Source organism: Linepithema humile, chromosome 2 (genome assembly GCF_040581485.1).
Source record: "Linepithema humile isolate Giens D197 chromosome 2, Lhum_UNIL_v1.0, whole genome shotgun sequence".
Taxonomy (NCBI): Eukaryota; Metazoa; Arthropoda; class Insecta; order Hymenoptera; family Formicidae; genus Linepithema; species Linepithema humile.
This window is the reverse complement of record NC_090129.1, coordinates 30,953,526-30,980,148: the sequence shown is the minus strand read 5'-3', so window position 1 is coordinate 30,980,148 and position 26,623 is coordinate 30,953,526. Positions and strand designations below refer to the sequence as shown.

The window sequence follows — 26,623 nt, the reverse complement described above, 5'->3', positions numbered from 1 at the left end:
TCCTAAACAGCGCAAAAGCCTAAAGCTGAAGTAGTGTAGATGACACCCGCGGATTGTAAAAGACGCCTTTTAAACGAAACGCTTGGTAGACTTTCATGTTGTCGGGGAGATTCTTTTGCGATCTGTGTATTTTGCTGATAAATGTTTACAATTGGGCACGTGAGAACGTTAGATAATCTTGGTGTACTTTTAGCACGCGCACGAGTAGATAAGCGCGCCCATGTTATTTATTTGTGTTATTTATAACGTCTAGATAAAAGTCGCTGAGAAAAGACAATTGCGTCATTCTGCTTAATCATTGCTAGAACGCGCGATAACCCTTGATCGTTAGTTTTATTTTACGCACAGCATTTGTAATTCAATTAGCTTGTAACAATCTGCATGTTGCCACTTGTAATTGATTGTACAATATGTACAGCCGCGCTATTCTGTTTACATTTGGTGCACATTGTCATTCAGATTGATGGCAGTTTAGGATTCTTTAGGACTAAATATTTTATAATAATCCCTTTTATTAGACAGTACATTGCTTAATTCTTTAAATCCGTAAATTCCAACAATTTGCTTTAAATCCTACTTGAGTTTTCGTATTCACGGCTTTGCTTGACGTAGATATTGCTTAGAATATTTCATCCAAACGAATATCTTGAGGTAACGTTATGTTGTATTTCAGCGGCGGGACAACCGGTCAACGCAGCTGGTACTGGTAAGGTCTTGACTGGAGATTTGGACAGCAGCCTTGCTAGCCTCGCGCAGAACTTGACTATCAACAAGAGCGCCCAGCAGCAAGTGAAGTAAGTGCGATTGCGAGTAATTTTATTTCGTAAATGCAATATGAGTTCAGTTCTGTCGATTTTTCTAAAATAGATGTATTCACAAAACGTCAATAAGTCTGTGAATAACTTGCAACGATAAAAATATTTTTAGACGTTTACGTAATTTCCGGAGAAGTAATGAATTTCTTCATTTTGCAGAGGAATGCAATGGAATTCACCAAAGAACGCTGCGAAAACGGGCGGTCCTGCTGGCGGGTGGTCACCACAACCAATGGCAGCTACCACTGGTGCTGGTTACCGGCCCATGGTGAGTTCCCGCAACGTCTTCTTCCTCGGTCTCGTTGTTGTAGTAAGAGTATTCTCAGCACGCTTTTTTGGTTGTTAATACACAAAGGCACACACACGACCGTCGCTATGTATTATTCCCCCTCGAGAAATAACTTTTATAATTTTCAATAGAAGATTATTTCCGTACCACGCTTAGATTTCCACTGTTTCGTACATGTTTCCGTAGATTATTAGCTCCTCATGGTGTTCTCTCCGTTTTGTCAAATTTCTTCCCGGATCGTAGAAATTCCCTATCGCGCGAACCAGTAAATTATATTAGCTTTGTTAGAGCGACGTGCTGAGTACATAGTAGCATTTCACGAACGTTCAGCTATGCAAGTTTACCGTTAAGTCATCGTCGTGGGACTCGTCCGCGCTCTTCGTAATATCGTAGTGTCAGTTTTCCCGTCAGTTAGCATCCTTTAGGTGAGTGTTGATGCATGCGCGGCATATGGCATGTTACCGGCTGTGTTACAGGGCCAAGGAATGACGCAACTGCTACCCACGACCGCGACCACCATGGCTTTCCCTTCGCAGCCCGCGATGATGGTAAGTTCCCCCACGTTCACGCGAGCGTTCTTCGTTTTACACATGTTTTACAAATCGAATCGTTTAAAACACCAAACCAGTCCACCTCACCAGTTCACTCAAGTCCCTGTAACAAGAATAGTGTGCGATAACACGAATTGTCACTAACTCACTTTGTCAATAATACGACAACCATATTGTACAAATCGCATTACCAATTTCTACTTCACGAGGCGAGGCGACGAGAATCGTCGGAAGATAACGATTCAATTCGACACTTGGACACCCCATTACGGCTCCCGCATTATACGCTTATGCATCGACATGTACCACTAGCGCACGTTTCGAGAATGTAGTAGACGATACTTTGTCGCAGTAATTTCTATTCCTGCAAACTGGTTTGAGATCCTGGCTGCGATCTGCTTGAGACATTAGTCTGTAACGTAGACAACGTAGATAAGTCTTAGATTTACGTCAAGTATTCTTGTGATTTATAAAACATTCATTATCGATCTGCAGGTAACTTGTGGAATATATTAAGCTACATTACATTTTCTATGAAGAGACTTTTTACAAAGCAAATAAAAATCGAAGAAGAACCAACCTATTTGGAGAAAAGAAATATACACATATTACCTATTTCATTTTATTCAATATTTGCGGCTATAATTCTATCAAATATTAGTTGCAGTCAGCTCGAAAATGTTCGCCAGAGTAAGGATCAAGAGTATTAAATTTGTTTTTTTTTTTTTCTAGCCGTCGTTAAAATTTTTATCGTTTAAATCCAATAATGATGATTCGACCGTTCGGTCTCGCCGTTATTTTAACGTTGAGGGAGGCGTTAAATTTTCGCAGGCACACGCTTCCTTTTGTACATACATCTCAATTCTCTCGCTCTCTGGTGTCTGTAGGGTATGCAGGGTATGCCGATGGGCATGCAGGGCATGCAAGGTATGCAGGGTATGAGACCGATGATGTGCACTATCCCAGGTGCTTCCGCCGCCGGTGGCGGTATGATGGTTGCGGGAGGAGCTGCGCCCATGATGGCCATGCCCGGCGCGAATCCCATGATGGCCGGTACTAACTTGCAGCAGCAGCAGCAGCAGCCCCAACCCGCTGCAGCAGCTCAGCCACAAGGCAATGCTGTCCAACTCGATCCCTTTGGTGCTCTGTGAAGGGATTAGGTACCTATCGTCATTTACCATTCTGCGCGTCGCGTTGAGGGTCTCAAGAATCTCGAGGAGCGTACAATAGGATGATCTGTGATGCAGGCACGCGTATAAGGATGACGCGACAATCCCTTTTATGTACTGTAGGGCACGTTATGACGGTCGCGATTCTTCCATCGAAGCTGAATATTTCTTTGATATTGATCGGGGATGATGGTTCTATTGGACGCTTTATTTAGATGAAAAGTGCTGAAATAATGCTAAAATATTTGTATTAGTTAAATTTATTTATTCATATTTATCTTTTATTGAATTTTCAAATTGAATTTTGTTTTTATCTCACTGCAACGTGTATGCACGAAGATAAGAATGAATTTTTGGCAACAGTAGGCTTGTAGTTTATGAGCATTGTTTTATTCAGTATGTGATGGAATAATGTTTTATAATTTTATATAAAAGTTGTTGCGCTGTTTTTTTGCCAAATTTTTAAAATTGCATTCTTTATATAGGCCTTTGTTACTTTTCCGGTTTGAATGGGTGCCGCTCCGAAGTTGGGGACATAATGCACAGTAATCCTTGTGACTTATATACATTTGTGATTAATAATACATGTCATGTAATACTCAACTCTAAAATTTCCGTTTGTTAACTTTCCTAATCCATTTTAGACGATTTATAATTCTGGACAGAATTTTGTACCTGTGATGTGTATTGTATTGTAAATGTAATTATTTTAATTAATTATTAACACATTTATTATAATTGCAGTATTTCTTATGATATATTTTAAGCGTGATTTATTTGATAATTAAATTTGTCGATCTGCTTTAGGTCGATAGATCCATAATTCCGATAAAGCGATTATTTTTTATATATATATATATACAGTATATCTCAATCTATATATATGTCAAATTTTATCTGAATTTCTGTCATGAATTATCGAATCTCTAAAATTGGATTTACGATCGAGAAAGCCTGGTTATTTCGTGCTACTAATTATATACATAGATACGTTTTCATTTCTCTATTATTTCTGCCACATTACAATCATATTCCAAAGATCTTGTAAATATCAATTATCAGTAAGTTGAAAAGGTAAACTATGATTTTTTACGTTTGATGTTGCACCTTTGTACTAAAGCAGATTACGAATTCTGTTCTAGGATTTCAAATGGAATTAAGAAGACGGATCGTCATTTTGTAAATACCGTGTAATATGCTTAGAAGAAAGAAAAAAAAGTAAAAAATAATGTGTCCCGCTTATTTCTGTTAGGCATGGCCCGATCGATCTTGGATCATTGTTCGTCACTCGAATCGTCTCACTGTGAATACGATCGATAAATTGTATTATACTTCCTGTAATATGCTCGCCGAGTGTAACATGCGTTACTTCGACATAGTGTTCCCACATGAACATTGGCTGAAGTCGAATGTTGTTTAAATTTAAATGAATATCTGTCCCTTTTTTTGTGGAAAGCGGCAAAAATTGATTGAATCAGAATTGATTTCAGCCAATGTTCTGCAAAAGCTGCGCATAAAGGCGGTTCGCTCGCCTTGAAAATCCGTAGCTGGGCATAATTATGTAGCTTAGACGAGAGTTGTTCGGACGTGAATTGCGTTTAGAATGACGAACGCTGCCGTTGCGTGCGGTGAATTTTTTTCCTGGTGAGGATTAACTGTGATAGCACTGCGCCGTGTACTGTGCGCTGAAACAGTTTTTCTTCGTTGATACGTCGTGTAAGCCTATTGTCGAAGATGCATTTTCTAAGTTCGATGAAGAATTATGTATGTAGCGATATTTAGGTACGATTAGTTTTTACATTGGCGGGAGAGAGAGAAAGAGAGATTGTATATCCGGCAGCAAATCGATGAGAGCGTGTTGTCGAGTATGGTGGGGACACTTCGGTGGTTCGTTATGGTTCTAAACGTAATCGCGTTAAATTATGTACACGTAGCTGACGATTGCACGTACCAATGTCTGCGTTACTGTTAAAAAAAAGCCGGTTAAGCGTAAAATAGAGAAAAGATCGAGATAGAAGTTCGCATCGGGCACATATCCTCATGTAATATAATATATATAAATATATATATATTGTTCTGCGAAAATGTGCGGATATGTGGTTTTAAGGACGGTGCGAGGGAGAGAGAGAGAAAGTTTCGAGGCGTAAAATTTTTTCCTCGAAGTATTAAATATAAAATACGATAAAGATATATGATAATTATCATACACAATATAATTATATATAGAAAGAGAGAAAACATTGAAACGAATAGGTGGACTCATTAAATGTTCTTTATCTGTATACTGTTCGAGAACATCTTAATTAGGTAGTAAACGAAGTATGTTAAACGAGTTAAGGGTACGACGCTCATACAACATTAATTACGAAATATGACAGCGGATCCAGCGGATCCACGCTGTCGAGCACGGTACTATCGATGCAGTCAATACTCCGTTGCGGGCGTTCGGTTTTAGGATTTCGTCGGTGCATATTACACGTACACACACGTACACTCGATTTTTCGTCAAATTATAAATGTCGTTGTAACGAGAAAAATGAAAATCTCTCGATGTAGCATGTATATTGTATAATCGGTTATTTATCCGCGATTGCTCGCTCGAACGAACTTTGGCCCGCGGCCAAAAGAGAAACGAACGGGAAAAGAGGGAAGGAAAAAGAAATTCATAAACAGCATGCGCAGTGCTAGTCCACAAAAATTAATTATTGCACGGTTCTCGCGAGCGATAGAGCAAATTGCGGTGGACGATCCTTCAGTTCTAGAGCGCGATATTTTTATCGAGGCCTCCACATACCACACGTCGCGCAATAGTGCTTTTCGCGTTATCACTCGCGGATATCGCACGGATATGCTCTCACGATCTCGCCTCTAGTATTGTCTATACGTTTCTTTCTATTCGGTTTATCCTATTTATTCTCTTAACATCGCGTCGAGGAGACCGATGGGACCGATTCTTCCAATGTCAATTAATTATGGGTTAACTGATCTTCCATTTCTTTCTAGATTGCGATATCTTGCTGCGATATGGAGAGTAATGGACAATTTAATTGATTAGATTAATTCCAGTCGTCATCGGCAGAATCGGTCCATCGAGAGACTGCGGCCGATGTTGTAGATAACTTGAATTTCCACGCCAATCATGATTTATGTGAGTATTTTCTATCGTTATGTGTTTTAAATCTAAGAGTACACCGTATTAATCTTTCTCACTCTCCTCGTGTCGATATATTCAGTTTCGGTAGCGTGTAGATATATCGACGTGTACAAATGAGTGTATACATATTGATGAGCGGCATAGATGAAAGGAATTTCTTCGAGTGCTCGGAAGGGGAACGAGTATATTTCTGTAAAGCCGGTTTGCGAACCAAGAAAAATTGACATTGTCGTTCGCGCGGATGGGCGTAGATGCAATCGCGAGCATCTGCGAGCTCGATATCAACGAATCGCTTTCCCTTCCTTCGCTCGACGTTCCGTTTTTAGTTCGCTCGATTAATTTTACACTTCGCGTAGTCGGACGTATTTTTGTATCATACAACACGAATAAAAGATCTTCACTCTGAGCGTGACCGGCCGCCGCGGGGACAGTTAATTAGTCTGTAAATCGGTAGTTACGAGTCAGCTTCAACCGCAGAGATCGCGTGAGTTCTTCGAGGATCACCGGTAGCTCTAGAACACGATCTAGCGCGAATCAATTGATATGATTAATGATATTATTAATATTGTTGCTAACATTATTTATTGAAAATTTAATGCGGAAGGTTTTGCGCAAAGGTTTCTCGAAATAGATGTATTTAGAAGAATTCTGACGTAACGGTCAGTGCAGTGCACGAATTGTAACATATATCGGGAGCGCGCACACTGTGCGTACTCCAAATCTAATTTGGCGCTTCGTCTTTGATATCGAAAGGCGCACGAGTTTCTTTGATTATCCGATGGGATCGCTCGCGTGTAGGATTAATTAAAACATTGATCGTTGTCCTGCATACAAGTATCTCTTCCGTGCTTCTCCTCGTTGTACAGTATCTCTCTCGTTCATCCTCCTCCTCATTTCTTCTCATCCGAACCCGGCGTCGCACCGAAAGCTACCGGCGGCCGAGCGTAACAGGACAATATTACGTATATATTATTATCGTATTATATAGGAAGGTGTAACGAGATAATCCTGCTGTATTCTATCTCTCTCACTGTAAACTAGTAAGATTTTACCGTCGCAACTTCTTACCGGCCCGAATAGTTTATGTAAAGCCTCTCGGCCGCGTAAGAGCACACACTGTACATTGTTAGTATTTATCGAAAGTAAGATCGGCTCGGACGAGCTCTGTCAGATGGTCCCGGGAAACTTTTTAGAGCAGCTTTCAATTCTCATTCTTGCTAGAAGCTTTAATATTATATTATTAATTTATTAAAAATCCAATTTTCTCAGTTAGAATCTCCTCAGAATGCTGCAATCCATAATTTTTCTCCCCTTGCGCGTAAAATTTTCCTCACCGTCTGACACTGTTAAGTCTCGAAAATTATGTCAATAACGGGAGACGATAGGAAAAGAGCGAAAAATCAGGATCTCACGAATTTTTTCATCGCGATCTAATGGAGATGCCTTGTTACTGCTCCAAGAACGGCTTGTCGCGTTTCTCATATTCTCCCTAAAGAAAGAGAGAGAATTTTTCGAGAGAGGTATTTACTGTTATTTAGTTTTAACCCTGTCAATGCTTGTACATGTATCATAATAGTATATATAGAAAGAGAGAAACAAAAAAAAAATCATGAAGCGATAATGATTTAAATCCGGAACGCAAAATTTATCTCGAGAGCAGAACGATCCGGTATCGTGTGAGCGCGCAATGACGAGCCGACAATGCCTTCTCGTTGTACAAATGTCGAGGAAGATGAGGAAAAGAAGGAGGAACGCGATCGTAATATGATTATATCATTTGGCGGCGTATATATTTACTTTAAGATATATACACACACATACACAACACACAAATCAGCATAGTTTCGCTGTAATAGGGAAAAAAAAGAAATGAAAGAATATGCGTAGAAATTCGTAGATAGTGCAAAAAAAAGATGATATATATATATATACATAAAAAAAATATATACATATATATATGAAATATATATGTGGCCGTATATTGTGGTACGCGAAGTATAAAAGAATTAAAGCGACTAGAGTTGCGATTTTTGGACGGGATCGAGATAAGTGGGATAAGTTAGGTCGTTTAATTAGCGCAAATTAGCAGTTAATATAATTAATTTTATTATTGATTTTTTTAAAAATAATTTATATGCATGTATTTTTCATACAGACGTCCCAGAACCACGGGACGTCTTCAAGTATAGCTAGAAAACAAAGAAAGTGGCGATTGTTTTGTTAGCAAGGAGTTGAGCGAGATATTGAATGTTATTTAATATATATATATATAGAGAAAGAAAGAGAGTTGAAAATATAGAAGCTTTCTTTGTGGTGAATTATGTCTCGAAGAAATAAATTGACGAAATAAGTAACAAGATCTGAGCCTTTAATTAATTTTAACTTTGTCTTTTGACAGAAATTCCAATTGAATCCTTTCACCATTTATCGGAATATATCATGAAAATGAATTTAGAAATGAGAAGCCTGAAATATTAATTTAACTACTGAATTCATATTACAAATCCTAGAGAGGCATCTCATGGTTCTGTGACTAATGTATATTCGCAAAATTGTATACTTACTGCATCATTATCTTTAAACGCAAACGCAATCAATTCTCTCAATATATCATACTTGTCTCAATAAGCAGATTAAATGGAAAACGAAAATGGAAACGTTTCTTCGAGAATTCCGTAGAAACTTTATTGAAACGAAAATTTCCGTGAAAATTCGTTATCGAATTCTTTTTAATTCCGTTATTTTATCTTGACAAAATTATTAATTTCATATAAATAATTTTTAATTATTTACTTTTTTTTTAATTATATAGAAAAGAAATGGATTGTTTAGAAAGGAAACTTGTTTTGCCACTATCTCGTCCGAGTCTGACTAGTCGTCACGGCCGCCCGCTTTCTCGCTCGGCCACGCAACGCGTGCTTGGCGGCAATCAAAGATACAAGCGCGAAATATATCACTATCCTTCGTTCAAACAATAACAAAAGGGACCGCTCTACATTCTATAGATATGCCCGGCGTTTAGGTAGCTCACGACGTTATCGGGTTAGAAAGAGGGAGAGAGAGAGGTATATACGAAAAGGGGCAGCGTTGCTTCCGAGCGTTATGATTCAGCGTTATGATTCAGCTTGAAAGAATTCTCTGCGCCGTCTACTCGTCTCCGCATTATCAGGACGCGATAGAACGACGATAGAGATGAGAAGTACAGGCTCTCGCATCGCGGAATTATTTATCGGGGAAAACAAACCGATTTAATCTCGGAGAAAATTTGGATTTTTTTGTCGCGCGAGAATGATCTCCGTCTTTATTCGTCTTGTGTTAAGGATAACATGAGAAGACACGCTTCTCCACGCCGCAGCAATCTCCTCGAGATCGAAATTCGAACTCCTTGAGATTACGTCGGTTTTCCATTTTCTCCGCTATCTATAATGAACGTTCCGTATACATTTGTTAAGCGCGCGCTGCGAATTTTTAATTATTAATGCCGCGCGCGGCGTTAAGTTTGGCACGTTTTCTCCTCGCGTGAGACGTAAAACAACGTTATATTTTGAGCGAACGGGAGGTGGCATGGGTGGCGCTCCGCGGAAAGGACACATTCCAGGATGCCAGTTTTTCTCTCCATTTCGCGGCGAGCGCGGTTCGGTGCGGTTATACGTCGATTGATTTTGCGAATCAAATCCTTTCGGCATGCCATAATCTCCGTTTCGTTCCGTTTTTACGTCCTTTCCTTCCTCGCCCACCCTCAAGTGCAAATAATGCCGACGATGTCGACGTGTTAAACGTTTGATGTCCGCGTATATATGATAATAATCGTTGCTGTAGATCCTCTCTCGGGAGAGTGTGTATATATATACATATATATACACACTTATATTGAATTATATTATTTACGATTATTATTTACGACATACTTTACATTATATTATCAATTAATACCAATTACACACCGCAGATATGTTGTTGTAATATTTACTATGTAGCACATCAGTGGCGTTTAATAGAGAATATTTATTGAAATTATTTACCATAAAACCACAGTTGTATTAAGAGCCTGTTAAAACTAACTAACTGAGTTGATCGCATTGCTATCATAACCCTAACACCTCTTGTATTTCGGCGAAACGTAATCGAAGTGAACTATCTTGTTGCATAAGGCCTTAAATTTATTCTGGTTAAAAAGCGATTAAAGAAACGAACGACAATAACCATTAGAATTTATTCTAAGCGTTGGTTTTGTCCGCGCCAATGACGACGTCACGTTTTCATTCTCAGAGCACCATGTTGTCCTTGCTGGTTAAACTATTTCGAATTATACGTTCGTTGGTGTATGGTGCATCTGTGAAAAAATATCACGAGCGATAAATGAGTATATAATATAATAATATATATATTATAGGAATTTATGCGGGCTGAATCACACACATACTCTATGATCTCGAATAACTTTTCTAACTTTTCTCCTAACTTTGTGACCTACGGTAACTTTTCTATAGCGTTGAATATTACATTTTGGCACAGTGGTTGATAAGAAATAATAGAAGAAAATGAATTAAATTAAGGTATTTGCCAATAATTTTTTCTAAACTTATCTCTTTTGTTTTATTAAGAAACTTAAAAGAAAAAATTGGAATATAAAAAATGAAAATTGGCATTTGTGAAAATTGTATAAGTTAATTTAGGCCATAAAGTTAAGCGGTTCACCCTGTATATTATCAAGTATAGCAACCCTACTTAAAACTCACCTAACTGATACCAAATATCCGTATTTCCGACCTCTGCCCGAGCTGAGCTCATCGCGTTGCGCATCGCAATCGGGATCGCGACAGCCATGCAGAGCGATGGTTCACCGGACGCTATAAAAGGAATTTTAGCAATTAATCGCCAATGAATCATTCAATTCTTTCAAGTTTTATATCTCTCACGAGTGTAATAGAATTATATTTTGTTAATTTTTATTACTCATTTTATTCTTAAAATAAAATTGAATGACTATTTACTTTTTTTTTTAATATTGTTTAATTTATCTTAATCAAATTATTAGCTATTAGAATGTGAATTTAGAAGAATAATTAAATCATTTATTTTTCTTAAAATTCTAAGGAATTGTTGAATAGTTCTTAAATTGTGCATTAATTGAGATTTTTTATTTTGTAGTAAATAATGATTTATCAGAAAAAAAATTAAGAACATTTCCATTCTTACCCTTTGAACGAAGGACACCGACGGTGTTGGCTGAGTTCTTAAGGAGAGTCGCGCGGAAGTCGACTGGGATATCCTTTACTCCTGGCGGTTTATAGTTCTATGAAAAAGAAATAGAAAATATTAGTTTAATCTTATAATTCTTTTCAGGGGATCGTGAATTTTGGAGAAATTATATCTCTTGAAAATATTGTAGTTACTGAAACGCGATAAAGATCATTTACCCAAGTTCTGTCATTCATTATCGCTCCTGTTTTAGGATCGTACACAAGTTCCTCGGATGTCCAATATCCTATACCCATTATGAAGGCTCCCTCCACCTGACCGAGATCGACCTCCGGATTTAAGCTTATTCCGCAATCCTCCACTAAATCCACTCTTCTGACGATGTGCTGGCCGGTCAACAGGTCGATCTCGACTTCTGCGATAGTGACGCCGTAAATGGAATAGGCCTGCAGCACATCGGTCTCTTTCGTCGCCGCGGACCTGTCAAGGTAAGTACATTGTAATAATAAATAACGAAGAAAGAAGAATATAAAAAAAGAAGTCGAATTATTACATAAGCATATGCCACTTTTCTAAATACAAAAAACGATATTTATTCACTAAACTTAAAACCGAAAAGGATTACGATACTTATGTTGTTTTAAGTTTATTCGTGCAAGTCGCGAATAAAATATTCAAACTATTATTACGATCCATAAAAATATAATTGTTTTTCGAATAATTAACAACTAAAAATCGCGATGTCACGTTTCCGAGCAAATATTGAAGAATTTAATAGCGATCCGAGTGTGATAGATTAAATATGATTAATGATGCTTACATATAACGCGCGCATAAATCAACGTCCTTCTCATACGCGTTCAAAACAAGGTCCTTCCAGCTTGGATTATTCATTTGTTTTTTTATCGGCTCGAGTCTATTGAGGAGCTCTTTGCAACACTGAATTGCGGCCTGAAATCAACGCATGGTATTAATAGATTTAATGTATTATATATGCGTTGCATCATTTTTTGAATTATAAATGGATTAAGCAAATATTTACATGTGCGCATGATTCGCTTCCAAGACTGCCTCCGGTAACAGAATTGTTGGGTGCCGCTATATTGTTGGTCGTTTTAACGGTGACTAATTCCAGATCGATTCCCAGCGTGTGAGCTACCACTTGAGCAACCTAAAAGAAAAATAGTTATTTTTATATAAATAAATAATTAATTACTAATTATCTCTGCGTTGCGAGAAACAGGTGAATTGAAAAGAATTTGTGGGAATTCTCGACATGAAATTATGAACATCTAAGCATCAAATTTGAAACTTCTCCTTATTTTACTAATATTTTAAAATTAAGTTACGAATTATTATGATAAATTATAAATAATTATTAAATTCAAGAATTTAGAAAAAAGCTTTTTAGTTACAATTAAGATATATTTAAATAAACTTTTAACATGAGTAGAAAAAGAGTGAAAACAATTGCAAATTACAAGATTTAAAATTTTAATTCTATTTTTAATTGGAAATTTGATATTTAACTTTATAATTGGAATAAATTTCTTTAGATTAATTTTAATTTATATATCTATCTGCTTAATAAACAGAACCGAGAAGATTATTTCTTTCATTTTTTTTCGAACAAGAAAAAATGTTGTATATTTAGATAAGCAATATACATATATTAAACAATAAACTTCTAAATATTCTAAATTTTTTCTGGCTATTAAACGGATAGATAGATAAATTTAAAAAAAATCTAAAAGTTTATACCGAAATTATATATAAAGTTGAATGTTTAATTTTAAAAATCAATTTCGATTAAAAGTCGAATTAAAACTTTAAATCTTGCAATTTACAAATTTTTCCAGTCTTTTTCTACTCTTGTTAAAAGTATATTAAAATATATCTTAATTTTAACTAATTTTAACTAATTTTTAAAATTCCTGAATTTACTAATTTTTTCTAATTTATTATAAATTACTATATTATAATTTATTATAATTTATTATGCAGAGGGGTCTGTGAGACACCCTGTATATGTGGCGATGATTGTCGTACCTTGGTATGTATACCTTGACCGCACTCGATACCACCATGCGTTATGACAACCGTACCGTCGCGCGCGCAAATCGACACCTGAGCGTTGAATTGACCCCAGTAGAAGAGCGGATATTTCATTGGCACCACAGAAATGCCCTTTTTCTTCCAGCGATTTTCGCTGTTGAATGTTTCAACTGCCTGCTTCCGCATGTCATAATCAGCCGATTTAAACAGATCCTTGATCATCTTTTCTAGTATGACCTTATCCGCGTCGGGCATATTTGCCAGTCTGACTTGCACTGGGTCTTTCTTTGTTACCCGCGCAATGTGCTCCATTATGCATTCGATCATGGCTATTCCTTCTGCAGATCCTGGCGCTCGACAGTATGTATTCGATGGTATGTCGGTCCTTACCTCGTATCCAATGATATCCATAACATCGCCCACGTAACAACTGTAGCAATCGGAAACGGCTTTAAGCTTAAAATATTTTGATCTTGACTCTTATCTAAATACTCACTTTCACGAACAAATATTGCCATTTGTTTAGAAAAATTTAGTCTTGTAAAACTAAAAATTATTTTATTACATTTAACCGCATTTCTGTTTACATCATTTAATTAGCATTTCTATTTACACAATTCAATTTAATTAGCATTATTTTCTCTCGTTGGGTAAAATTTTAGTGAAAATTTTTAATAAGAAATATTTAATTAATTTTGTTCATATATTTTTAATTAAATAATACTTTAGTTGAATTTTATATAAAATTTTGATTAAATTTGTGTGTTGTGTGAGAGAGAAAAAGAGAGTTAATTTATTTTATTAATGTATTTTTCGTTAAATAATATTTCAGTTGCATACTTTGTAATATTTTGATTTAACTCTGTGCAAGAGTTTGCGTAAGATTTTGTGTCAAGTTTAAATTAAATAACATTGAATAAAGTCTTCCATTAAATTTTAATGGATACTTCACACAGAATTCAACGAACGAGAAAAGTAGGATTATATTGTTGATGAAAAATGTGGTATTCACATTTGCTCATGCGGTATTTATATTTGCTTGTTATACCGCAATGTTTGCATCACGTACCTTATTATATGATGAACTGTGGCGAAAGCGATGGGTTCGTTGAAGCTGCAGCCGCCATTGCCCCAGTGTTTTGAATCGAGATACTGAATGACCCCCTGATCGTCCACGCCGACCTCATATTCTTGGCGTGTAGCGACTCTCTTGCCAATCGTATGCATATTGCTCTCGATACTCAAGATAAGTCGCGCCGGACGATTCAGTTTGTGACACACCAGCGCACAGGTACAGGCTACTATCGCGTTTCGCGAGATTTTTGCTCCGTATGCACCGCCAATTCGTTTCACAGAGACGTTGATACTGCGGAAATGAAATTCGCATTCGTGACATATTATTATTAGGAAAATCCAATTTCGTGAAATGCATCTCTCTGTATCGATCTCGCTTATTTCGTTTATTCGCAGCGAGAATGACAGAAGAAACGTTTTTATTATTAATATCAATCAAGTGTTTGATCACTCTTTCGATATCAATTTACTGTCAAATGGATTAATGCTGAATTTTTTAATAGATGGATTACTGCAATTTAATTCGAGATCAACGCGTATTTTGGAATCGCTCGTGTAAATTATCGTTATCACCGCGGGATTAATGGCGTGAGTGAATAATCTCTCTTCGAGACAGTGGAGAAATTAATGAGTCACCTATTATTTTTGATGCCTAGGACGTCGGCGATCGCTACTTGAATGATGTCTATCCATTGCGTTGTTGGATAGACGTCCATTCCGTCCTCCACGGGAACGCAAACGCAAGATTGAGTTTCCATAGTGTAATGATATTGGCTGCCGCATGAGAAAACGTCTTTTATCACATGCTTTACATTTTCTCCTGTAAAATAACGAAATAACGAAAAATTTTTTAAAAGTATTTTGCATTATTTCTGCTTTAATTTGATCCGATAATTATTAATAGCTATTTTTACAATTTCACAAATTTTTAAACACATTTATTAATTAAATATTTTTTACTTTATTTTTTTAACATTTATTATAAAAAGGACATTTTAAATTAAAATTTCTTCTCTTTCTCGAGTAAAAATATTTACCTTTCTTTTGTCGCGGAATGGTGGCACCCACCATGAATCTGGTATCATCCTGCGAGGCGAGCGCATCCTCGAGCGTTAATACCGGCTTCTTTTTCAAGGACTCGCTGTACTTGATCTTCACCAATTTCGCGGCCTCGTTCGCCAAATTGTGCGTCTCGGCGGCAATCACGCCGACCGGTTGACCCGCGTAGAGCACGTCCTTGTCCGCGAACAGTATTTCATCCTGGTTCATCATCATCAGTTTATTGTTACTCGAGATGCACGCATTCTTGCCGGGTATGTCCTTAGCGGTGAAGAACGCTACCACGCCTTTTAAGGCCAGCGCTTTGCTCGCATCGATACTCTCGATTTTACCGTTAGCGATTTCCGTGCTGACGAAGGCGCAGAAAACTTCTCCCGGGTATGGTGGCAGGTCGTTGCAATACTGGGCTTCACCAGAGGTTTGATGAATTGACTCGATCTTCGCTAAGGGCTTGTTCACGGGCCACATGTTCTTGTCCGTATCGTAGTCCGGTTTAGCTGGAGTGATTACGTTTTTTCGTGTGCAATTAGTGAATGCATTAAAGTTTAGAATTAAAAAAAAAAATAGATCAATTCAGGATTATATTTTTTATTTTTTAATATTTATATTTTGTTACTTTTTAATTGTACTATAATAATTTTTTTTTCTAAATTTTCGAAGAGGCAAGATTATTTCGGAAAATAAATCCTGTGCGTACCTGAAGAGAGACCTCGCTCCAAAATAGGACCGCCACTGCGGAGTCTGGCGTTCAGGTTTTCTGGTCTAATACTCAGCACACATTTGTAGAATAATCCTTCAGAGAGGGTTTTGCGGAATTCCGGCGAGCCGTCCGGTAGCACGTGATCGGGTTGCAACTCATTATGTAACGTTTCCAAAGCGGTCTTCAGCACCTGCTTGTCGAAGATTGATTTTCCCACTAACAGCTCTTCGGTCTTCTTTGCGTGCAGGAAATGCTCGTTGATACCGCCGAAGATGATGTTAGGCTTCTCCAGTACCTTTGCGCAAATGCGAATATTGAGCGAACAATCGATAAAAAAAAGTAATTGGAATAAATCGTTTTCGTCGATTACCTTGCCACCGCCATCGAGCTTGAAGAGGAAGCCAGCGTTGATGTGGGCGTGGGCATTTTGAGCTCTGGGCATGATTTTGTAGGATCTGTACTGGTACTCGTCAGACAACGCTGGCAGCACGATGCTGTAGATGATTTTGTGGCGCATGTCGCACTTCAGGAAGTCCTGCAGCATCATGCTCTGCTTGCGGCCGGGTCCCTCGAGAATGTGCACTTGGGAGCCGGCGGTCTCCAACATCAAAAACAGATCAGATGGAAATTCGTGGTGCGCATGTTTGATCATCAAGTTGCCGGCGAGGCTGCCTATGTTGCGCACCGGCACGCTGGCAATCAGGTCGATGTGATGGGCTAGATGTTGCAGATGCTTGAATCCGGTTTCGGACGAATACTTTCGGAAGGTCTCCATCGCCAAAGTCAGGGATATATTTCCGCCCAGAGTCAGGGACTGTTTGGTCTTCTCGATGTTACGCAGCTCCTTGATGTCGTTTATGTCGATGCGCAGATCGTTTTTGCCCACGCGATAAACACCTGAGGCGATTAGATTCGTGCGTGGTGGAATTTATTTTTTTATTTAATTTTCTAATATAAAAAAATCGACTGCGCTGTGGAATGTTTATTGAAATTATTGGACGCTGGAATTTTTTTAATACCGAAATCTCTTTGTGAAACGAATATTGATTTTGGGGGAATGTTTATTGTATAATAATATTGGGTATTCCACTGCTTTCATATTATTCTCATTTCACGAAGGATTTTTTGTTAAAGTTTAAATCGATATTTTTTTGTCGAAAATGTAAAAGCATTGAAGTTTTTGAGTTACTAAAACTTTACATAGAATCAAACTTTAAAGCGACAGATGCATAATAAAACTGTATAATTTAAATTAATTAATTTTTATTAAAGATTTATATATAATAGTAAAGATATTTGATACTAATTGTAAGAATTAGAAGTTGTGAAATATAAAGACTTTATTTTCAACAAAAAAATATCAATTCTGAATTTAAAAATATAAATTTTGATTAAAAGATTTATCGACAAAAAAATTGCAAAAATCATGAGACACTGTATATTGGGTTTCTGTTATATTCTAAATATTCTGAATTTCCATTTTATTATTGGTACTTCATTCATGAGATGAATGAAGTTACTTCTATAAATAACACATATGAATTTTTAAAGAGCTGGCTAAAAGTAGAATCAATAATGCATAATATGCGTAAATGTGTAATGTTTAATCATGTTTTCGTTTATTTGATAACAAAATGCATGAAAATTTCATATGTATTCCTTGATTTTTTGTAATTTTTTTTATAAGGAATTATGTCAGTCGATTTATATGTTATAAAAGAAAGAAAAATTTTTTGCAATTACCATGCGCCGTGTTGCCACCATTTAATATATACGTAGCCTTCGGCTTTTGTTGAAATATTGCGAATAAATCGTCAACCGTATAAACTTTGAAGAATTCCGAATCCTCCAATTTTATATCCAACGTTTTTGCTTCTGAATATTTTTTGCTCCCGCAACGGAACGTACACGGCTTTCCGTCCTTCGGACAGGTTTTGATCTGGTAGAGCTCCTGCAAAGTTATTGCGTTTATTAAAATATAAAAACGGTGTAGTAGAAATTTTTATAATAGCATTGAAATAATAGTTAAAATTATAACGTATAAAATTCTGAAATAGGAATAGAATTTTTACGTTATTACCTCGATATCGCGAATCTCCTTCACCATTGACGCGGGTGCATCGCTAGCGAATCCTTTGAACGCGTCCAAGATTGGACGATAGCCTGTGCAGCGACAGATATTACTGCCGAACGAATTTTCGATTTCCAACATGGTCAGCTTTTTGTCTTTCAAGAGACTGAAAATTACAATGGCATTAGCTGTGCGCAATAAATGCACAATTGCAAACTTCATACACGAGTGCTATTGAATAAAACTGCGATAATTAATTTTAAACTCTTTTGTTTCCTTTTGATATTCTTGCACAACAGTTCTATGCATGATATAAATAACAAATTAATTTTTTTCTAAATGTCATGTTTTCCTCATGTCTTCTTCTAAAATTGATTGTGACGTAAAAAATCCCGAAAAGACTTTAACGTAGAGAAATTTTTGTTACATGTGAAATATCTTTGATTTGGCAATTTTAATCAATTTTTTTCGCGTCGTGTGCATACCTGTAAAGATTCATCACCATACCAGGCGAGCAATATCCACACTGCGAACCATTTTTTACCGCAAGTGTAGCTTGCATCGAATGATAACCATCTTTCTTGTTTCCCAGGCCTTCGATTGTGCGGATGGCCCATCTGTGAAGTAATTTGATACGTGGATATATATGTAAAATATTTTAATAAGGTCGGAAGATGTAAAGAATGAATATAGAAGTAGGAAAAGAGAATTAAGAATTAATTCCTATTGTCAAAAATAATTAATTTTTTTTGTATCAATAAACACACTTTTCTTTTATTAGTTATTGATAAGAAATTCCACTCTTAAAAAAGGCATGAAAGATCGAAGCTTACTTTGACGGTTATTTAAAATAAAAAAAATTGTATTAAAATATTTAGATTTTATAATTATTAAATTACTATAATAAATGCGCGCGCGTAGCACGCGCCTGTATTGTTCTAGTATTAATAAAAAAAGTGTTTATTGATACCAATTTTAATTTATTGAGAGCGATTTGAATGTAGTTTCTCGATTATCTCGACTATACACATACCCATCGCAGATGAATATTGGCACGAGGCAGGAATTCACGGCCAACGTCTCGCCCTTGATTTCCGCGGCCACGATACAGGCGCCGCAGCCACCCTCGTGGCACATAGCTTTTGTGCCGCGTAATTTTGCATGATCGCGAATGTAAACGTTGAGTGACGTGCTAGCCGGTATATCTCCGGACACTGAAAGTGATTTCAGTGATTATTACATTGATAATAATACCGGTGTAAAGTTAACACTGTGTATAACACTGACGTGACATATAATAACGACTTTAGTTTCACAATTATCAAAAGCCCGCTATCACAATTAAATTTTCATAATTGAATGCAATAGTTTCTGCCGTCATATAATTAAACTTTCATTATTAAGTTTCATAGTTTCTACTATTGTAATTAGATTTTCATAATTAAATTCCGTGGTTTCTACCACATTGTAATCAGGATTGTGTTGCTTTGCTATTTAATAGAAATTCGCGTGTAATTATATTATTTGCAAGTTGAGTTTCGAAAGAATACGCACCCGTGTATGGTACTTCATTAATCGTGAAGTTGATCGTGGAGTTAGTCGCGGAGTTAATCGTCAAGTTTTTGGCATCCAACAGTTTTTGCCTGCAACGAAACGCAAAATACAGAGTAGACTTATTGATAAAACTTTAATATCGAATTTATCGTACAACAAAATAGAATGTTATTTATGTGTAAGATTCTACAACTTTTGAGCAGTCTCATTTGTTGTTAAATGATAAAGTTATCTAAGTTATCTAATCTGATAAGTTATTTGTTACAAGGATTTTTAAAAATATACGATTTCAATGACTTAAAGAACTTTTGCATAGTTTGATATTGATTATCAGCAAATAAATTAAAACGCACTGATTCTTCAGCACAAAATTTGCAAAATTATAATGTTTGTTAATGCATTAAATTTGCACTATCAACGTAACGTAATAAAGATGACTTTTTGTTGACAGATAACATTTTGTTTAAAAAATTTTATATATATTCCGCAAGGCCAGTTTGCAACGAAACCGTGGGCCAATTCTTAATAATCGTTCAATCATCATCTATCATGCCCACGGTGTCCGCTATAAAGATATCATATATCATACACATTAGAGTGAATAATAGCGATGATGAGGACTTACTTTATCGTCGGCATTGTCGTTTGCTACGTGTGCCACAAGTGTATGAGATAATCCTCCGTTCACTGATACACACGCTCTTACAAGATTTACGAGTCCCTTTTGAAAATAACGATATATGGAATAGTAATAATAAGATATAACCATAACTGTTTTTATTGTGAGAAGTGAGAATTACAATAAACACAGTAACAATGAGAAAATTGCGCACACAAGCAACATGTGCATCGATAAACCATTCTCCATGAAAGATTTCCGAATATGTTCATTCATAAGCAGATAGATAGAGAGAAATTAATTTTGCATAGTATTAAATTGAAGAGTCATGAAAGTATTTTACGGCGAAGAACGAGTGAGAAGTCTGCACATTGCTTTATCGAGTGAACAGACGTGATTTATTCCACTAAGAAAATGCACTAAGAGAGGAGAGATAAGGAATACTAACAATAATCTTGCCTCAAAAATGACTAAAATACGACATTCAGCAAAACTGTTTTATAACTTTTCTTTACCTGCAAATTAGTGCGATTGCGTGTCATTTTTAAATTTGTTTTCTCATGTTCTTACAAAAAATTTGCTATTGTGTTGCGCTGAGAAAAAAATTATTTTCTATCATACAATTTGTGAGAAGAGTTGCGATTTATATGAATCAAAGGATGATATCATGCCGTTACGATGCTAATGTCACGCAGCACATCTTGGACTTAATAGCCATTTTTATTACTTCCTTGATTTTCATGCATTACGTTAAGTATTCTTTTTTTTGCTATTATTCTGTCTACATATTCTTGCTCTCTGTGCGCATAAACAGTCTGTTAACATGAGACGAAGAAATTTTTAGCAATCTTTTATTCCAGCGAACTCCACACGCAACGCAGTGTTAGATTAATCTAGTACAACGAGCTAAAGCATTAAGGATGACTTACTGCCGCGAGCCACGGATCTGACGCAGCGCAATGTTAGATCAACATAAAATTCTACACGTTGCGTGTAATTAGATATGTATATAAATATAAAGCTTACTATAATTCTAGTAACTCTATATGTCTATTATCTACATCATATTTTTATGAATATGTGTTTTACGTAATTTTGAATCTTTAAAGAATAAAAAGATTCTCAATGCTATGTATTCTAAAATTATACGTAAGATTTGCACGATCTTTGGATCATTATGTATTTATTACGTAATTTTAAAATTTGTGAAGTACAGAAAAGTTCAATATAATGCATATATGTATTGTATAATTTTAAGATAATTAAGAGAAAAAGCGAGGCAGGAAGAGAAAGACAGAATCTTAGGATTCTGGAAACAAAGCAATAGATTATGCAATATCATAAAGAAGGAAAGTTGCAATAAAAAACTTGGCCAAGGTTTTACCAGAACATAGCATTTACACATGAGAATGTTTGTAGACGCGTATGACATACAGATATTTTTAAAAACTAAAGACAAAGAAAAAAGAAAAGGAAAAAAAGTCTTACCTACCGCGAATGCTTAAAAAACGACAATATCAATTTTTTCAATAATATTCTTATTGTAAAAAGTTGACACAAATTATGAATTATCTTATAAACGTAAACAATTGTAATTAATATTAAAATATTAATATTAATATTAGATTAATGTTAATATTAGATTAATATTAATATTAGATTAATATTAATATTAGAAGATTAATATTAATATTAGATATAAGTTGTTAATTTTAGAAATTTGATAAAACTATAATTTTTTTATATTTAAAAAAATTTAACTATTTTTTTCTATATATAATTATATGTTTTCGGAAATTTCTCAGATATTTAAATTTCAGCTAAATTATCTTAAAGTTAAATAATTTTAAAGCAAAGAAATATTTGACACAACTGGAAAATATTTTTTATAATCTGGATAAAAATATTTGACACATATTTTCGTAGAAAAAATTTATCAAGTCTAAAATAGTCATTTACGCAATTTATTAACTGCAACAAGCTATGCTCGTTGAAGCAAAAACGGTAACTCATGTGCAATCGCGTTTTATTATCCTACCTTGTTACACTTCTACGTGTAACTGGTTTTCACGCGAAAAGAAACGGTAATATTTTTTAACCCTATATACAAAAATTATACGTAACAAATTATCGTAGTTGTAATGGTTATCTAATATTTTGCACTTTATTACACAGCCTGTTTATTATGACGTAGTACATACAAAATATCTCAGCACAAATTTAACAGAAAAAATTTCATTTATTTGATAAGTTTGATTTTTTCTTCATAAAAATATGATGCAAAGATTAAGTTAGAAATGAAATAATTAGAAATGAAAAGCTACTAATATACATTAAATTTAAGAATCCGGATAATAAATGTTTTAACAATTTTACATGTAATGCTTATTTAATAAGATGCTTTAATATTCAGAGATAAATCAATGTTTATTTCTTGACCAAATTTAAAAAAAAATTTTTTTATTATTATTATTATTTGAAAGATGTATCATCATCATTAATTCTCCACTTAAATTTATAAAATATTTATTTTGAGCATTATAAAACTATAAAATACTATAAAACTGAGCAAATTGTTATAAGCACAGGCGTAATGACGCAATAATTTTTGCGTTGTAAGTTTATGTGCTGTGATGGAATTCGCAATTAACGAGTCTAATTATTGATGATGTCTTATGTAATCGTGCTTAGAGCATTAGAGCTCAGCCTATTTATTCGTTGTATGTGTAATTCAGCACAAAATTATCTGTCAAGTAAATTATCACGTGCGATTGATAATAGTTACCGATGCTTTAATAAATGACGCGGTAATTTTTGTCTTCTCAACACTCGTTTTATTGAATAAGTTACCAGTTTTGCAAAACCTTGTTTCGCACAGCATATCATTAATAAGTGTGATTCATAGTTGTATTCTATATAAACACGTACTCAGAACTTTGCATAATATTGCTATGAATTCTGTTGCGTAGAAAGATTGCAACGTGCAGATACGCATAGCGTATCTAATCTTCAAAAAATTATGTGATTTTATAACGTAATTGATAAGAATCAATTGCTGAAACGCAGTGCAAGAAATGTAAACAAAAATTAATTAAGAACTTGTCATTTATTACACAATCTGTTTTAAAAATTAAACGTTAATTTTACGATTATTAAACTACTCTTTATTGTTTTTTTAAAATCTTTTATAATATTTTCCACTTTTGGTATATTTATCAAAATGATTATGAATGGTTTAAAATTAAATTATTTTTTAAAACATCAGAAAAGAATTAAGACACATTAATTTTTAAATATGAAGAAATAAGTATTATTCTTATTATATATTTTTTTCAAGGGACAATTTTAACATGATAGTTGCTGATAATATTGTTGATTTTTGGTACTGAAGAGTTGAAGATTTGCTCACGCGTATAAATAGTTTTGCATTACGTAACCACAATGTAGCTTCAGTTTATCTTACTTCACTTATTGCAAATTCAATATCAAAGTCGTAAAATTAAACAGGAGATGATTCTGCGAAAGGTAATAACTGCATGATGTGCGCATTAAGTAGTTATTACTTTTTGTTTTCATCTTAAGAGTGAACATCAATTCTCTGCTGAATTACATGGACGTTTTTTTTATTGCAGAACTTGTCTATATCGGACACAATTCTTTTCAATGCGTTTATTCGACATTGCATCGGATTTTTTGTTCTTTGCGCACATACTTCATATATGTATCGTCAAATGGTTAATATGTATAAAAAAAATTGATATCGGTGTATCGATTCGTTCCACTTCGGTGCTGCAAACGCAGAAAAATGTGCGAGAATATATAGAATTAATTCTTCTATGATATCAAAAGTTGAATTCGCCGGAGTTGTAACAAATTTCAATTTTTATTAGTTATTTTTGGTATGTCGATATTGTAAACAGAATATTTGGGAGAAGAAGGAGAGAGTTTGACGGCAAATATAAAGAATCTATCGTAGAGAACTGTCGAGAAAGACAGGAGGCAGATTGGAAGAATAAAGGCGCATTTTGCAAATTCCATTTCACAATTCAAGCAATCGAAAAGCAGGTGAAATAAAAAAAATATATAAAATATTTACTGGCTACTGTCGTTTATCGAACTTTCCACATTTCGTGTATACGTACTTGTGCAAATACACGTGCGTCACGTTTCGACATTTCTATATTTGTAAACTACTCCTAGACGAGTTCGATTTCGGTTGTGACGCCTCTTATGTGTCAACTGTGCTGATTCCTATCGCCGTGAATTGAAAACGTAGGTAACAGTTATCGGCTTCAGTTTAAACTTGATGACGTGAAATGCCATTGAGCCGAATCTTTGAAAATTTCTTGCAAATGGAAACTGACATAAAACGCACGAATAAATGTTGAAAGAATGTAGACAATGTAGAGTGGCACAGATTACATAAAAATGAGGAAGTACTGATTCAGTGAAGATAGCAGATATAAGTATTAATGAGATAGATAAATATCATTTCGTATATCGAAATACTTTTAAATAATCTTTTCAATAAAAAGATAAGAAGCACGAGCAACATTTTGAGAATCTCATTAACACGTGTAGATTAATTGACGTCTTGAATTTAAAGTAGGCTGATATTTTAAAAATAAATAAATTATGCGTGTAAAAAATTGTAAGAAAAAAATGAAGATTTCAAGAAGCGAAAGACACGATGCGTTTTAATTACGCAACAAGCATTTAACTGTAAATTGCGATAAAATCACAAAACAGCTGAATCATTGTTATGTACTTTGATCGTTTTATCGAGCTACATTTTTTAGGGATGCGTCTGTATTTATTGCGTTGCATCTTTTGACATCACGCAAAGCAATTCTCGTGACAGAAATAGAACAAATGAGGAAAATAAGAATAAAGTAATAGAAAATGTTGCATTAAAAGTTACATGCAACTAGCATTGCCAACAAGAGCTGACATCATCGTTGCACACATTATAGGCAAAATCGATGCAAACACATTTATCACAATGCGGTTTTTAAGCAGTTTTTGAAAAAAAGTAAGGATAAAACGCAAGAAGCAGAAATAGAACAACGATGCATTCGACAATTTTGCATTACGATTACACAACATATTATCACAATATAGCAGATGCCACGTTGTGCACTCTGATCTTGCAAACTTAATTTCGTAGACACGACTACGTTTATTCTCTTGCATCCTTCTGCCTCACGCAAGCGAGTTCCATGGCGAAACAGAAATAGAACAAGCGAGAGAAAGAAAGAGTACAGCGGAGGAAACAAAAATCGAACCGTTGCGATTAACGTAGCACTACAAGACAGCCATTATTACGCAGAAATTTGCAGAAATAAATAAAAAAAGAAGTAGTAACAGTATAGTTAAAGAGTAGGCAACTGATTATGGACAAACAGTATTAATTCTACTGCTCTTTGTTGTAGCATGAATAATGTATTATTTTTCGTTGGCTTTTCGAACGTTACACGTACCGATCAATTTGGCAACTTATTATCATATTGTTATGATAATTTATACACGACTCATATATTATCATATCTCATTATTATTAGTTAGTGTAGTCATAACATTCTTGGACCTATAAAACAATTTGAAAGAATAAACTTCCGAAATAATTTCAAATTTTACAAACGTAATTTTTCTTTATCGAAACATCAAGTGTCAAGTGTTAAGGATAATTATGACATAAATATCAATATCACTTTCACGTTCTTTCGTATTTCTGAAAAGGATCGAAAACACAACGAAATGGGAGCGCTCGTCACGCTCGCTCGATCTTGACGATCTCGACGAGGCAATCGAGCGTTAAGCGGCGATGGCAAAATTGCGAGAGTAATAACGAAAGTATATTGAGACGGCTCTTACTTCACTTAGAATACTTCTATGTTGACCTACCCTTCGCAACTGACAGTTGTGCCCATAGTTCACTCTCTGTATGCTTAATCCGTTAATTAAACTGGTTATTCTATCAGATTTTTCGTCACTGATGCTTCAGGTAGGCGGATGATTTCGTAAATAGTTCAAGGCTGATTAACCCGTTTGACGAGTTTTGTGAGTTTGAGGTTGATGTGGACAGACGCTGTGATTCTTACAAAGCCGATCCTATCGTGTGCTAACGTTCGCGAGCTACTAACATGCATCTGTCGAGTGTAGAATATTCAACACATTTCCCCTACCATAGGCTGCTGAATAGCGAAAGGAGTGGCGTATCTATCATTCAGAGGCATTTTAATCATCCCGGTTATCCGGTTACTTGACGTTTATCGCAATTTGCACCAGCTGAGTTTCGTTTCACTATCGTG

At 35.2% G+C, this 26,623-nt stretch overlaps 2 protein-coding genes across 22 annotated transcripts in view; one reads left to right on the top strand and one right to left on the bottom strand.

Moving 5' to 3' along the window:
- The window catches only part of lap (like-AP180), a 32,173-nt gene extending 22,134 nt beyond the window's left edge, over nucleotides 1–10,039 (top strand). For 16 of the 19 annotated variants that reach the window (XM_067350163.1, XM_067350158.1, XM_067350157.1 and 13 more), the window contains 5 exons: nucleotides 674–794; nucleotides 975–1,083; nucleotides 1,581–1,652; nucleotides 2,543–2,815; nucleotides 3,967–10,039. In XM_067350163.1, the coding sequence (XP_067206264.1) occupies nucleotides 674–794; nucleotides 975–1,083; nucleotides 1,581–1,652; nucleotides 2,543–2,806 (566 nt within the window). In that variant the 3' untranslated portion in view covers nucleotides 2,807–2,815; nucleotides 3,967–10,039. The remainder of the gene's footprint in view (nucleotides 1–673; nucleotides 795–974; nucleotides 1,084–1,580; nucleotides 1,653–2,542; nucleotides 2,816–3,966) is intronic. The other 3 variants (XM_067350164.1, XM_067350160.1, XM_012366019.2) reach the window with 3 other exon arrangements.
- On the bottom strand, nucleotides 9,964–26,459 carry LOC105671669 (xanthine dehydrogenase/oxidase). 3 transcript variants are annotated; one of them, XM_012366012.1, is made up of 19 exons: nucleotides 26,187–26,459; nucleotides 20,319–20,414; nucleotides 19,694–19,782; nucleotides 19,173–19,353; nucleotides 18,625–18,756; nucleotides 18,149–18,305; nucleotides 17,812–18,019; nucleotides 16,439–16,965; nucleotides 16,066–16,363; nucleotides 15,347–15,865; nucleotides 14,946–15,129; nucleotides 14,305–14,601; nucleotides 13,230–13,665; nucleotides 12,223–12,351; nucleotides 12,001–12,131; nucleotides 11,399–11,660; nucleotides 11,178–11,274; nucleotides 10,718–10,828; nucleotides 9,964–10,311 (listed from the first exon to the last, which is right to left on the bottom strand). In XM_012366012.1, exons 2-19 carry the CDS (start codon nucleotides 20,330–20,332, stop codon nucleotides 10,244–10,246), a joined length of 3,840 nt encoding a protein of 1,279 aa, XP_012221435.1. In that variant the 5' UTR covers nucleotides 20,333–20,414; nucleotides 26,187–26,459; the 3' UTR covers nucleotides 9,964–10,243. The 3 variants fall into 3 exon arrangements, with proteins under 3 accessions (XP_012221435.1, XP_012221434.1, XP_012221433.1); XM_012366011.1 differs by having other exon boundaries at nucleotides 26,217–26,459; XM_012366010.1 differs by lacking the exon at nucleotides 20,319–20,414 and having other exon boundaries at nucleotides 26,217–26,459.
- Between the last annotated feature and the right edge of the window lie 164 nt (nucleotides 26,460–26,623).

What these genes read in the sequence shown, in the direction of transcription:
- LOC105671669 (XM_012366010.1), bottom strand. Translation starts at nt 26,242, where the DNA reads ATGGGCACAACTGTCAGTTGCGAAGG. An exon ending in GAAGCGAATCATGCGCACAT is followed by an intron (nt 12,132 to 12,222) that starts GTAAATATTTGC and finishes CGTTGATTTCAG; the next exon opens with GCCGCAATTCAGTGTTGCAA. An exon ending in GGATATTTGGTATCAGTTAG is followed by an intron (nt 10,312 to 10,717) that starts GTGAGTTTTAAG and finishes ATTTTTTCACAG; the next exon opens with ATGCACCATACACCAACGAA.